Raw genomic sequence first — 14,713 nt, 5'->3', positions numbered from 1 at the left:
TAATATAGCCTGGACTCTGTAAATTGTGGAGGGACTTTGTAAGTTGTGGAGGGTCTTTGCAAGTTGTGGAGGGTCTTTTCAAAGCCAGGAAGGACACCAGGTTTGGACACCAACACCTCCCTGGAAACCAATGGCAATTTGCTACCTCCTACTGAAGAGCTTGCAAAATCCCAACTCTTGTTATATTGGAAAACCCTGCTCTGGCCCCAGCTGACAGATGTGTACCTGACTGGGACTTGTGATGTGCCGGCTTCCTCTCGCCCAGGGAGGCAGGGCAGGGGCTGGAATAGGGCGGCTGGAACATGTAGCTGTCGTTTGGCAGGGAGTGGGTGCGTCCCACCGAAGGCTTTCTCACGCTCAGCAAGTCCTTGCTGGGAGACAGGGTCAGTGTGTCGTCTTTGGAGCGGAGATCAGCCTGAGGGAAAAAAAAAACAGTGAGGAAGGAGGGCAGGACGGGGTGGGAAAGAGGAGAAGTGCCCAGAAACGCTAGCGACAGCCACTGCAATCAGTATGGCACGATGGGCATGCACATCGTCGGGATGCACAGGTTGCACGAATGGATCTACCAGGGCTATCCCCCTCCTTGGGAGTTGTCATTAAACTGTCACACAATGAACCACAGAAACAGAGGAAGCAACACTGTAGGGGTAAACCATGACTATTTCAGGGATATGCAAAGAAGGCATCATGCCTCAAGGCCAGCAACGGTCACATGCTTGGCATAACTTTGATCCTCTGCTCCCTAGGTGCCCTCATCAGCAAGGCAGACTTTTGCAAAGGTGAGCAGTTTCCTCTTCTAACAATAAAAGAAAGGAAAACAAACAAATAAAACCCAAATACAAAAACTAGTTTACAAAAAATATTCTCTATTCTGGCTCCCAGCACAATTTTATTGGTTTTTCTTCTCACAAAATGAATAACTAACCCCATTTTATTGAAAGGGATATCTAAAACTACTGCTTCAGGGTGAAAGTCATTCTCTAATTAGAAGGGATCTAATGCAAGCGAGGGTTATTGTATATATGTTGACTGTGGACTTTTTATAGCCAAAGAGTCTCTTGGAATGGGCAGCCCCAGAGGCAATATTGAATGGATTCAGGTCTGATTTCATAAGAAAACATCTCCATCCTGGAAATGTTCTTGGGTGTTATTATGTTGGACAATATTAGCAAAAACGGAAGCAGAGTCATCTTCCCCATGTACTTCTAATGAAAGAATTATTTTATCTTTAAAAGGTCTCACTCGAAAAACACAGGAATAAGATTGTCCCACTGTAGGTTGATACAGTATTTTGCTGATGATTTTTGGAAAACTTAAAATCATATTTTCTGAAAAATTTTCCCTTCACTCAGTGCATTACAGGTTTTCTGAAATCAGCACTGAGATTTTTTTCGTCCCAATTTGATCCTTCAGTCATAAAAAGAAAATTTCACGATGGCATTTCATTTGCACAAGAAACATGATGAGATTAAAAGGAATTTACAAAAAAAGGAAAAAGAATGAGGAAAAAAGAAGAAAAGGAAAAAAAAAGGAAGACCACTGTTGTAAATTTAATGAAGGAAACGGATCTGCACTGTCATGCAGCATTTGTTTCAGTCCTTGGGAACCTGCCGATTTGGATATAGCTTGGATACAGCCTAGATAAGAGAGACTGCAGTCTCCTGATACAGCTCAAGGAAGGAGAGCAAAACCTGTTCTGGTAAAGTTGAGACTTTGGGTTTGGGAACCTCTCTGTCCCTCCCTGCCTTCCCGCTGAACAGTTTATGTTATTGAGCTGTCACTGCTTAGCTTAAAGCAGAAAAGATGGCCTGAAACCTGAGATCTCAAACTCAAACCCCTTTGGATCTGAACACGAGAACATGTATTCGAGATCCCATCCAAACCCAGCCCTTAATGAACCCTTGGGTTCATTGACAGGATCCAATACCACACTGGGCTCGTTTCCACTTTCAGATCATCTCGGGGGAAATCTCATGATTGAACTTCACGAAAAGCATTTAGAATGGCTGAAAAACTGTCTTCCCAGTCCAGCTCACAGAGCTGTGGGAGCACATGACTTTTTGGTTCATTGGTAGTTTTGAAAAACATGTTGTTTTGGCTTGACTGAAAATCAAATCCAATTTTTCCTTGAACCAAAAAAAAAAAAAGGAAAAAAAAAATCTCAATCCAAATCTATTTTGAGTCAAACAAAATATCTGGAGATATTTTTCAACTAAAGCCATGTCTAAATGAAGTGTAAAAATACTGCATTTAGAAGAGATTTCAATGAAAGCTTGTAGTTTTTCAGGAGTTTGGGCAACTGTTTTGATCAAACACTTCATTGGTATTGACACAAATTAACAAAATCTTCTGTTCAAGATGGGTTTGCTTTTTTTGGAGGGGGGAGAAAAACCATCTCTCCTGGCTACACCCTTGAGACTTTGCAATGCTCTCAAACAGGTTTGTCTAATCTGATTCAAAACTAGAAGGGTTTCTCCTCTGTCCAACTCTCCAGACTAATTTGGAAATGAAAAGTCTCATACAAGAAGTTAAATGTAGTTTACAAAATCTTTTGCACATGATGCCATGAAGCATGATGGGAAATATTGTCACGGTTTAAGAGATGTTTCCCAAATAAGTGCTAATTAGGATGGCAGTCAACTAGTATGGCAGAAAATCTATGAACAACACAAACATCCAAAGGCAGGTACATGAACAACAACAAAGGAAACAAGAATGATCCAAAAATGTTGGGAAAGGAGTTTTATGTCTATTGTACAGCAGAAAAAAAGCACTTGACTGCTACACATCTAAAATGTCTAATGTTTCAGAGAGGAGATGGTTAAGGCAGGGTTCAAAATACTGGTTATTTCAGTCAAAAAGACACAAAGTAGTCTGAACTTTTTCTTTTTTTTCAGCAGGGTGGCTGCTAGAAAGAATTCCCAAAACAAGCATCATCTCGGAGAGATCCCCATCTGATATTCGTAAAATAAACAGTCTGGCACCAATCATGCAAAAAGCCTTGTGGTGCCTGTGTTCATAAAGACAAAAATCCATTACAAACCGAGGGGTTGGAGCTGACCCCTCAGCAGAGGACACGAGTCATTAGCTCATGGGTGTCTCTTCACGCAGCACCACTGATTTGTTTCAGATGGGGAGGAAATTTCAACCTTGATGCTTTCCAAAGCATTTTTCTTTTTACTATTTATTTTACTTGTAGAAAACACATTGTTTATACATAAGACATCAAAGGAAAAATAGCAATAACTACTCGTTCCTTGCAAGGAGCCAAGTTTGTGGACAAGAGTGATTGGACCTAATGGCATTAAGGACAATGTCCTGTTCAGGGGGAAAGGTTGGTGCTATTTGGGAAAGGGCTTGAACTGAAAATGCCATTAGGCAGGTGTAGAGAAGTGGGAGCAGTATTTCGAACCCTGTAAACATCAGACTATACAGCGACCAGTGTATGTACATTGCTTTCCAGAGCATTAAGTAAGAGTGTGTTAATATCATCAGGAAAAGAGTCATCCGTCAGAGCTAAGGACCAGGACTTTTCAGAGAGAATATCTGACGTCAGAGACAGAGCCTCCATCTCAGCTAGAGGGATCTAAAGGGAGAGATGATTAAACATAAGAAACCAGGACACAAATCTTTTGGAAAAGAAAATTAAAAAAGAAGTATCATAATCTAAATATTTCTAGACACTAAAGCAATATCCCTGCAGTGGGAGAAGCTACATCATGCACATTGTTACCAGGGACAGAACATTAAAGAAATGAAATATAATACAGAAATGAAAAAAAGGAGTGGGACATTCATACTTCAGTGCTTACCAATGATCTGGGATGGGGTTTAAAACCATACACTAATGCTAGCATTGTATTTTGCTGTTCTCCTGTCTACATGAAGAAGCAAAAGTCATATTACTTTCATACTAGAGAGATTTATCCTCTTGGCTGTGATCAAATACAAGAAGCTTCAAGATCTGGTTTCTCTGAAGTTGTTTCCCCATAATAACCATGCTGCTTTCTTGGCCTCTAAGCTGAACTTGTTAAGTCTACAGAGATTCCCCAACAGCAAAACCCTTTTGCAGGTGGGACATGGAGTGTGCCTTTCCCTGTGCCCTGGGGAGGGCACAGGGACCTCCCCCTCCCAGAGAGGTAGGTGGGACTACAATCAACTTCCTAATGGCTAAATGGGGACAGGGAAACTTAAGGTTTGATTTTGGTTAGCAAATGCCTTCCTGGTGCCTTCAGTGAGTTTTGGCTGGTTAAAGAGCCTCCAGTGCCTGGTTAAGCACCAATAATTGTCCTACTAAAACAATCCCTGCATCTTTCACTCCCCAAATACCCCCCAGCCCTGGCCCCAGCACCTCCTCCAGCACTGAGCAAACCCAAATTGGGAATAGGCGCTGCATGGCTGCACTGATTCTGTACCAATGCATCTTGCACAAACACATCCCCACTGAAGGCATTCAAGCAATCAATAAAAATCTTTATCCAAATATTGATGAATCTCTCTCCCTCGACACAGTGGCCTTTTTATAAGAAATGTGAAATGCCATTTCAGATTTTGGAGAAAACGGGGGGGAAAGGGGACTGCTGCATCTCCCCCAGAGTGGCACCTCTGCTGCACAGCACTTATAAGAGGGGATGTCTGCTCTGCAGTGGGCTCAGTCCTCCCCAAATCCTCTCCCCAGGTGCATGTCTGAGGCTGGTGCTCATGGCACTGGGGATGGCATTTCACCAGGTAACCTACAGACCTGGCTCATGTTCGCAGGGACTGCCTGCTCTGGGCAAGTCCCAGGTGCTTCCTTTTTACATTTCTCGCTGTGCTTTTTTTTTTCCCCATCCTCTATGCTTGAAAAGTCTTTCAGCAGCAATATATCTTCCAAGAGAAACCACAGAGACCCAGATCTGTTGCACTGAAGCTGTCAAAGGGCTGGATTTTCTCACTCTTAGAAACGGCATCCGTGGGGCGAAACAAACCCAGTGATGAGTGAGCCTGGAGAGGCTCAAAATTCAGCTGAGATAAGTAAGAGGGTCGGGCTCCTCTCATCTAACCCTGGCTTTGATATCTCCTCTAACACAGTCATCTGCTGGCAATGGATGAGAGAGTTGCTTTGGAGGAGCTCCTGAATTCATACCAGGCTCCCTGAAAAAGCACCACTGCAAAGGCTGCCAGCCTGAGGACAGTGATCCCTAACAGGGACCCACTGACTGGAGCCAGGAAAAGGCTGTGCAGGAACGTGGTGGACACCAGCAGCTCCTGCCCACTGGAGCTTCCCTGCTGGGAGCTGCTATTAATCAGGTTGCTTTCAGCAAGTCCCAGCACTGCTCTAAATTCCTGACTTGCCTGAGAACATGACAAATGGTGTGAACAGAAAAGCCAAAATGTAAACAAAACATCACCCCCTTTCAGCCTCCCCAAACCCAAAATTGAGTTCGAAGCCGTCAAAACATTTTGTTGGAAACATTCAACTGATTTATACGGGTTTTAATTATAGAGGGGGAGCAAAAAAAAGCTTAAATTTTAAAAGAAAAAGCCATTGCAAACTGGAATGCTATATTTTTTCATTACGAAAATGTCAAAACAAAACCCTTTCTTTTTTTTTTTGCTGCAGCAGCACTTTCCAGTGAAAAATGTTGTGATAAAAAATTTTCAACCAGCTCTCGCTGGGTTTCCTACTGACCCTCTGCCTTCCCTGCCAAAGCTACTGTCTCTATTCCTCTGGCAATTCTTAGAGGCAACCACTTCCTATAGCTTAATAGACTCTGGAATGCGATACAGAGCAATCAGAGGGAGACATGTTATCCTGCTATATAAAGATCTGCAGTAGGATTTCATTTTACCTAAGCTTGTTCCTTTCCTCTAATGAACCACGGGGTTGGGTAATTTAGAGTGTCAGTGAGCTCATAAATAAGCACACTGATTTAACAAGAAAACTTCTGCTATTTTTAGCCAGAAAGGGGGGAAAAAAATAGATCAAGAAATATGGAATTTGCTCAATTCCAACTGCAGGAAAAAATAGGTATGCTTGAATTATTATTATGGTCACTGCTGTGATTTAGGGAAAATATTTGCTCCAAAGAATAGCACACTTGAGGAAAGTAGGTATTTTATTCTAGGAAGTAAATGAACTAATTTTAAACAAGTATTCCAGTTCCTGTTCAAGAAAGTGCTGGAGCACACGATTACTGAAGTGCCTCATTAAGGGCTGCCTCCCCTCCTAAATTCAATCTAGATCAGAGATGAGGATCTAGTTTACAGTGACCCATTTGCAAGAAGCCTCTTTAGGAAAAATCATTGAAAACTGGATTTTCATGTGGTATAAGTAGGCACAAAACAGAGATCACTTGATGATCCTCAGCAACTCTGCTCTGGGAAGACCTCACGCTGTGCTCCAGGCTCTGCAGATGTGCCCTGACATTGCTGTGGAGCCCTGCTTAAGGCAAGAAGCCAAATACAAGAACCTCACTGAAGGATGGAGATGGGATTTTGTACATTTTCCCTCCAACACCCATGAACTGTAAATCCCAATGAAAAACTTCTTACTGTGTTGACAAGGGAAACTCCAAGCCTGTACTCTTGCTCTTGCATTGATATACAACATCATAAACCAAGACAATATCTCAACTCCCACAGAAAAATCCAAACCAACTTATGCTTCAAAATCCCTGCGACCGCATTACACAAAGAACTTTAACTCGCTATTAAAGGTCTCAGTCAAATTGAGTTTGGATGGAGACTTTGCAGGAAATTAGATATATTAACCTGGTTCTCAGAGTTGTAATATTCGGGAGCTGGGAGGGCATAATGATGGCACACAGAGCCTGACAGGTTGTCCATCAGCTTCAGCTCTCCTTCCAGAGATTCCTGGATCAGCAGTGATATGGTATCAAACAAGTGCCTTTCCTAGGAGGGGTGGTGTGTAGCATGCAGAGAGAGAGAGAGAGAGAGAGAGCAAGCCAAAAGGAGAGAGGAGGAAAAAGGCGAGGGACAGAGACAGAGAGAAAAAAGGACAGCGTATCAAACCCAATGAACAAAAGGCAGAAAAACAGAGCAGAAGCAGGGAAAAAGGGGTGGAAATGTTCAGGGAGAACGGCAGTAACAGAAACAACAGGACAGGAGAGGTGAGTTAGGAGAGGAGAGAGAACAGTGCAGTAATATCACGGTGAGCAGAGACAGCTTCTTCAGACATTACTAGAGACGGGGTGACGGCAGCTGCTCCCACTCAGGACCCTCCTTGGGGACAATCTTGCTCTCAGCAAACACGGCCGGTCACTCCTGGGACCTGAGCAGCACAATGGGGCCGGTAGAGCAGCATCTTCATACTCGGTGCTGTGAACTTCTACAGGACACTACTGCTGTAAGGCTTCTAGACACACGGTCCAGAGCCCAAGGACCTAATACTTGACACCTAAATCCATATCCAGAGGGCACATAAATTAAAATAACATGATGAGAAGAGGAGCTGAGCATCCTGCCCGTGAAAGCTGCAGCTGACCAGGACGGACGCACGTCAGGTCACTAATTCATGTGCCAGACATGGGTTGAGGCGCCTCAGTTGTCCTGGTCAATGTCAAACCAGCTGGCCACAGCACAGACAACAGGAGGTTGTACAGAGCAGGGTCTGGCTTTTGCAGGCAGCATGGGAGCGATTTAAGGGTGCACCTTCCATGTGGGGGATGCCTACTACATACAATGAGATGAGGACCGTCGCTACAGTCAAACAGCACACGGTGCAAAAACCCCAGGGAATGGGCAAGCAAAAGAGCATGCTGACCACATGTCCTTGCAGGGTCATGTCCTGGGAATTGTATTCCTCTGCTATCGTGCTCAAGCATCAGATTCGTCCTGAAGATTTTGGCTGGGAGAATAAATAGGCAGAATAAAATCTCCTGGAGGTTTTTGAGGCTTCTGTTTGAGGAAAAGAGCAAGAAACACACTCTGGAGGTTATGACTAGAATAAGCCCTTTCCCAGGCCACCTTCACAGAAAGCAGGTCTAACAGGCTGCAAAGTGAGGGCACTCTCACTGACTTGTCTTGCAATTCTACATTTTCTCTGTTTTGCCAGTGTCAGTACTGGTGCAGGACAACAGGGCCGAGGACAGTCTGCCAGTACTCTGCTCAACATGTACAACAACAGTTGGGATGTGTTGTTTCTTCCTAGAGGACGTAGTAAATCTGGATTTCCCCACATTGCCCGAACTTCTTTTTCTTGTGCCAAAGAGCAGCTTTGGACTCTGTCTCAGACATCAGAGACTCTAATGGCACCAGAAATTTCCAGTAGCTTAGGAACTGAAACAAAGCTAAAGCAGGGATTTACTCTTTTTCACCCTTGGACTAAAGATCACAAATGAGTTTTTCATGCATTAGAATACTCATTAGTCCACCCCAGGCTGAGGCCAAGATATGCTGTTGTGAAATCATGATGTAATAAAAACTAATGAGGTCTGTGTAGAGTTTAACCCAATTTGCAATCAGCTAAGACTAAAAAAAGGCTGGACCGTATTTCTTGTGTAATTCCAGTTCAGTGCTCTCCCAAAGGACCTGTCTGGGGCTTGACCTCACCTCTCATTCCTCAAACTGAATCTTCCTCCAAAAACCGTGCTTTAGGGAGACTTGGTGCAGCTCGTAGCAGCTCCCACATTACAGCCCTGTTCTGGCACTGCTCCAGCTGGTGGGAGTTCTGCCACCAGCTCTGGTGAGCTCAGGTTTGAGCCTCTTCTGGATTATTCTATTGTTAAAAGAATCTTTTCTTACAAGACTGACTGTGGGGATGGATTTTAAATTGAGGTTACATAAAACAAATTTAATACTGAAGCAAAGATTAGCCAAGTTTTATTCCTCTTTTATGTTGTGGTTCATGGTCTGTATTAGAAAAGCAAACACATTATGCTCATGATTTTGCTATCACAAAGGACCCAGTCAACACTCTGGATTAGAGCAAATCTGGAGTTAGCTTTGAATTTGGTGGCTTGGGCACACCTCCAGAACAAATTGCAAAGCTCTCTACCTCTGAACAGATGCATCAAGGTGGTCTGGAGACCTGCTGGGGCCTTTTCCCTGCAGCATCAGCTCCCACACCACGCAACACTCAGTCAGCAGACAGCGAGGAATACAAGCCCAGGACATACAGTACACCCCTCCTTCATTACCAACTCGTGCATGTCTTCCCCCAGAAAATATGCAGGTCAAGCCCTCTTCACCCTCCAGCCGAGGTTCTCACCATGTGGTAAGCTAAAGAGAGCTGAGAATCCACCTTGATTTGCATGGGATTGGTACACCCTCGGGGGCTCTCGGGTCTCTCTCCACCGCTGCTGCCTGTCCATGCAAAGATGTCTGAGGGGCTGTGTTGGCCAGGGCTGATTGTCTTCATTTCCATCTCCAGCTCTGCCTCCAGCTCTGCCTCCTCCTTCGCCTCCTTGTTGCTCTCCTCCAAGTGCTTCATGAGCACAGCGATCACCACGTTCACCAGCACAAACTGGGCCGTCAGCACGAAGGAGACGAAGTAGATGGGGGAAATGACGGTGTTGTAACAGGTGGACTCCTGGTCACAGTCACGCAGCGTGTCCTGGAAACAGGGGGGAAATGGTGGAGGGATGTGAAGAGGTTCCAGCAGGGACCTGGGCCTGCTGTCGGGCCACCTGGCTGCACCTCCTTTCATGAAGAAAACTGAGAAGATTTGGCAAATTTCATGTCTAGAATAGCAATATACTTGCCAATGAAACCTTAACATTTACCTTCATTATCCCATTCCAGTTGTCTCCTGTGGATACTCGGAAGAGAGTTAGAAAGGCCATCCCAAAGTTCCTGAACGTGGCGTGTCGTCCCAGCCCCTCGCAGGGGTGTGTGTCATCACATTCTGTGGGACCAAGCACAGCCATGAGACCACCACTCACACACCACTCCCACCCCTTCCACTGGCACAGGAAGACTCACCAAGGTCTCCAAACAGTTCCACTCCAAGAGCTGCAAATATGAAAAACAACAACATGAAGAGAAGACCCAGATTCCCCACCTGAAAAGAGAAAAAGAAATGGGGGGGAAAAAAACACAAAAAAAGAACATTCATTGATTTTTTTGTTCCAGACCTGTTTCTTGCTGTATTCTTTAATCCAAAACTTAAACTGCTTCAGGGGAAAAATGACCTCAGTGTGAGGACTGTATCTCAGACTGTGCTTCGGAAGGGAAATGTGATTCTCTAATGACAGTAAAGATAAAATGATTAGCATTCCTCTGCAATAGGAAATTAGCTGTGGGCCAGAGGAGATCTGGTTTGATATGGCAGTGGGTTACCTGCGGCAGCGCTTGCATCACGGTGTCCAGGAGGGCTCTCATCCCCACAGCCATCTTCAGCAACTTCAGCACTGTGGAAAACACGTTTGCAATATGGTAACGGCAGCGTTAGCACAGAGGCACAAACCCAGCCCCTCTCCCGGGAGCCACAAATTATAGGAGGAGAAACGTGAAATCGTGTCAAGTGTTCTCCATTAGCTGCTACAGTCCCTGGCCTTTTTACATCGCTCCTTGTTGCTTGGATACTATCAAAATCCTGTGAATAGCAGCATCACCTATCCTGAGACTTGAAGAAAGTGTTATCATTCTGCCTGGCGCTTCCTTTCCCCACTTTATCTGTGTTGGACTCATCTCCTTCCTCTGGTTATCATGAGCAGTTACTTTCCCAGCCCTGGGGCTACTTTCCCACTTCCATAGGCTACCCACTTTCATACATGATTCACTGAGGAACTGATTTACACATCTCTTCCAGAAGGTTGCATTTCCAACTGGAAACCGCATATATTTTTAATTCTGAAAGGGATCCAATGCACTTCCCCCCCCCCTTGAGACACAGAAGCATTTAATTTCTCCTCCAGCTCCTTCTTTGCTTAGATGAGGGCTGCAATCAGAACAATCTTCCTCAGAGCACAATACCCTTCAGGATGGCCTGGCAGTACTTCATTAAGGGCCTGAGCACTCACATTTTACAACTTCATCATTTGGCCCTGAGACCTCCCTGTTCTGAAAAAATCAGGCCCTGCAGAAGCTGGCTCCCCGACTCGGGTACGTGTTGCTACACGTCTGAGGGGACAGATGGATGCAGAGTGACAAGGCAAGCTTTGTCACCAAGTGGTGTGATGTAAAGCCTCATGGGAAATTAAATTTATTAGATGCTTGTCTTTTAAAGCCAACGTACTCAAGCTTGTGTTCTCTAATCCCTGTTAGAGATGACTTTGATTTGACTGGCATAATTTTCCCAGGTATATCTCTGGGAGTTACAGCCACAGTAACTTCTCCTTCATTCCTAAGCTCTCAGCTTTTCAAGTCCTCTTAAGACAAAAACACATGGTCAGCTGGCTCAGCTTTTTGGCTCCTTGCAAGTATTTTCCCCCATTGTTCTTTTATTTGTTTACAGCCTGTTGATGCCAGAACTATGCACATCATGATGGGGATGTGCCCCAGGACTGTTTCCCAACGCTTTAACTCTCTCCTGGTGGGGACCCCGCACCTCAAACACAAGTCAGTTCTGTTTGATTCCTCTCACCTCGAGCAATCCTGAGAACCCTCATGATTCGGATAATAGTGGGGTTAATTGGTAGCGAAGCGTTCACCTCGATCTCTTCCAAAGTGATGCCCATGATAGACAACAGCACGATTGCCAGATCTAATTGGTTCCATCTGGAGACAACACAAAACGAAGTTTAACATCTACTAAGAAGCTGGCAAGGGGAGGTAGCTTGCTTCACACGAATTCCAGTCATTTCAATGGCTCGAGCACTCAAATGAATCTGCAGCATTTTTCTGAGGGTATTATACAAAAGCAGTTATGTTATGAAATCATTATAACTAATGCATCTCATTAGAAAACCAGCCAATTCCAAAGATATCCTTGACTGAGGGGAAAGAGAAACAAAAGCTGGGCAGTTTTCTACCCAGAGGCTGCAGACCTCAGGGGAGGTGCTGCGACATCTCTCTGGCCACTTCTAGACATGACACTCGCGGACCTCAGCGTGAGATCTGCCCCAGAAAGAACAGGACCCCGTGTCCAGTCCTTGCAACAAAAATCATGTTGGGTAAAGGAAAGACCCCAAGGATTTGTGCCAGGCTGCAGAGAGATTTAATCCCACCACGGACACATGAAATGTGGGGAGAGGAGTGGAACAACACACTGGCTGCTGAAGGGCTCATGTCGAGTCCTGCTCAGTGGTGTGCTCTTGGTGTTAACATTGAAGAAGGCAAAAATGGGAGGAGAAAGATTCACCAAGGACGTAAAATTTGTATTTGTGAGGTAAGAGAGTGAAAATCTAGATAAAGACACAATTTCATCCACTGCTCCACATCTTCAAAAGAAAGGGTCCCTTTTCTCTTTCATTATCATTCAGGGCAAGATTCTGTCTCTTGGCATAAATTTTGTCACTTCACCAAGTGATATAATCAAGGTCCTCTTGATTATATGGACATGCAACTGGTGTGAGAAGAGAATCAGCTGGTCAGTGTCAGACCCGTCTCTGTTCCATCCACTCCCAAGGGCCAAAGTGGTACAATCCCTCTCCTTGGCACGCACGATCCCTTCTCCAGCTCACATCCCAACCCTCCACCTATCCAGCTTTCAATCAGTCACACCACAGTGCTCATACACAGCAGACTGACACCATGGGGCAGACCATGGGAATTCAGGATGCTAAATGTGGGTGGCTGTCTCCAGAACCTGCTGCTGCCCCCGTGGTCACGATGGAGCTTTTGTTACCTGTCTTGGAAGAAGCGACGAAACCCAAAGGCAATAAGCTTGAAAACAGACTCCAGGACAAAGATAACGGTGAAGATGTAATTGCAAATCTTCAGGGCTTCATCAAGAACCTGGATGTGGGCACAGGATTGGGGTTAGACATCAGCTCTGCAGAGGGGCTTTGCTGCCTGCAAACCTGAATCTTCTGTCACCAGTTATTCATTTCCAAACTACAGATAAAAGTCTCCAAACGTGGACTCTCTCTGATGATAAATGTCCCAGGGATAGAATCCCAGGAGGGGCTGACACGGACCCAAGGCACAACCCCAGCTGGGATTGCTGGGGTGAGCAGTAAGAGTTGCTGCATTTGCAGGTGTCAGCAGCACAAAACCCCTTGTGCTTTCCGCAGAAAGCTGAATTTCATCCCACTTGCTCGTTCATGCAAGCACTGGCCAAATGACTCCTTTGTGACAGCCTGCCATTACTCCTCACCTTGAGCTTTTGGCAAGGAGCAGGAGAGAGGGATGGCATGCCAGGAGGAGCAAGTGCCTTGCGTTTTCCTCTGCCCCCCTTCCTCTGCAGAAGTCAGAGCCTGGCCATTAATCCAGGTGCACCCTGGCTGGGACAACTTGTGCACAGTCAGGCATTAAGCCTCCTCAGAGATGATTTTATCCCCAGAAGCCTTGATCATGAAAGAGCACTGTGGTCACAGCATCCTCCCTGGCCTCTTAAGTGACGTGCATTGAATTTCTCATAGCTGGCAAATGGAACAGTGATAACTGTCCAGGACACTGTTAGGGAATGCAGGAGATGGGAACAGACTGCTCTGAGACCGAAACCAACACTTGCTGATCCCTCCATGGGAGAAATCATAGCAGGAGAGGTTTAAGCCATGCACTCTGCCATCATGTTACAATTGTTTCAAGCATCCATGGGTGAAAATCACCTCACCTGCCTGAGAAACACGAGCCCAAAGGAAGCCATGGCTCTGAACAAGCCTCCCCTCACACTGCAGAGCACTTGGGCTCCGCAGCAAATAAGAAAATTTATCTGGCAAAAGCAGATAAATGTGCTTGAACCACCTCTATGCACTGTGCATCCCCCTCTCTGTGAGCAGCTGCAGCATCCCTCGTTGGTGTTTCCTTCCCAGGGCATCCCAGTGCATCCCATCACCAAACCCTTTCAGCACCAAGACACCAAGCAATCGTTAGTTTGGATATAAAGCTGTCTGGTACATTTAGCCATCCATCACCCAGACCAGAGTGATTTCGGGGCCCCGACTCAGCAAGACTCAAGTATGTGCGTGGCTCGAACTGTGCTGTCACCCCAGCACGGCCCAAGCTTGGAGTTATTACCCAGACGCTGCATACCAGAGGCTTAGAGACAAAATGTTATTTTCCTTAAGAAAATTAAAAACAAAATCCTGACCAACATTTTTATAATACAAGAAAAAATGTAGCTGCAAAACGACTGCGGTAAGACGCACGCTCTAGTGCGACTCCAGTCCAGGCTCCTTCGCCAACAACCTTTTTCATCACCAAATGACTGAATCATGAAAAGAGCCTTCCAGGGTATTTAAAGGTGACCTGAACAGAAAAAATAAATTGGGCTTGTTTCCTTTCACTTTTGGCTTCTTTATGATAGGCTGGAGGATATTTCCCCCCGTCGTTTGCATGTTTTAGTTTGTTTGGGGTGGTTTTTTATATTAAGTATTCAAGTCCTGTCTAGTCTTAGAGAATATTTCCTCCTATTGTGTGTTATATTTATTCATTCTGAAAGTGGTTAATAAAAGTAAGTACAAGTTATATGGCAAAGGCAGCTATTTCCATTTCATTCTTATGCACAAGAGACTTGACATCCCAGGACAGGCTGTTTTTATTTTCACAGCATGACAAAGACCCAGGAACTTAGCACACTAATATATTAAAATGTACTTAAAAGACTAGTGTGGAATGCAATGCCTGTGAAAATCGGGTCCTATGGGACATTGGGGATTTAGAAGAA

General features: G+C 45.0%; 1 protein-coding gene across 19 annotated transcripts in view; it reads right to left on the bottom strand.

Moving 5' to 3' along the window:
* CACNA1G (calcium voltage-gated channel subunit alpha1 G) overlaps nucleotides 1-14,713 on the bottom strand; it is a 145,871-nt gene that overhangs the window by 10,721 nt on the left and 120,437 nt on the right. For 15 of the 19 annotated variants that reach the window (XM_027691374.1, XM_027691388.1, XM_027691389.1 and 12 more), the window contains 9 exons: nucleotides 12,731-12,840; nucleotides 11,528-11,661; nucleotides 10,282-10,352; nucleotides 9,925-10,003; nucleotides 9,726-9,847; nucleotides 9,212-9,556; nucleotides 6,754-6,894; nucleotides 3,452-3,586; nucleotides 226-415 (listed from right to left, as the gene is read on the bottom strand). In XM_027691374.1, the coding sequence (XP_027547175.1) occupies nucleotides 226-415; nucleotides 3,452-3,586; nucleotides 6,754-6,894; nucleotides 9,212-9,556; nucleotides 9,726-9,847; nucleotides 9,925-10,003; nucleotides 10,282-10,352; nucleotides 11,528-11,661; nucleotides 12,731-12,840 (1,327 nt within the window). Of the gene's footprint in view, nucleotides 1-225; nucleotides 416-3,451; nucleotides 3,587-6,753; nucleotides 6,895-9,211; nucleotides 9,557-9,725; nucleotides 9,848-9,924; nucleotides 10,004-10,281; nucleotides 10,353-11,527; nucleotides 11,662-12,730; nucleotides 12,841-14,713 lie in introns of those variants that run through there. The other 4 variants (XM_027691391.1, XM_027691392.1, XM_027691386.1 and 1 more) reach the window with 3 other exon arrangements.

This window comes from Neopelma chrysocephalum, unplaced genomic scaffold, assembly GCF_003984885.1.
Source record: "Neopelma chrysocephalum unplaced genomic scaffold, ASM398488v2 Primary Assembly neopelma1_84, whole genome shotgun sequence".
Classification (NCBI taxonomy): domain Eukaryota; kingdom Metazoa; phylum Chordata; class Aves; order Passeriformes; family Pipridae; genus Neopelma; species Neopelma chrysocephalum.
This window is presented reverse-complemented; position numbering and strand designations above follow the sequence as displayed.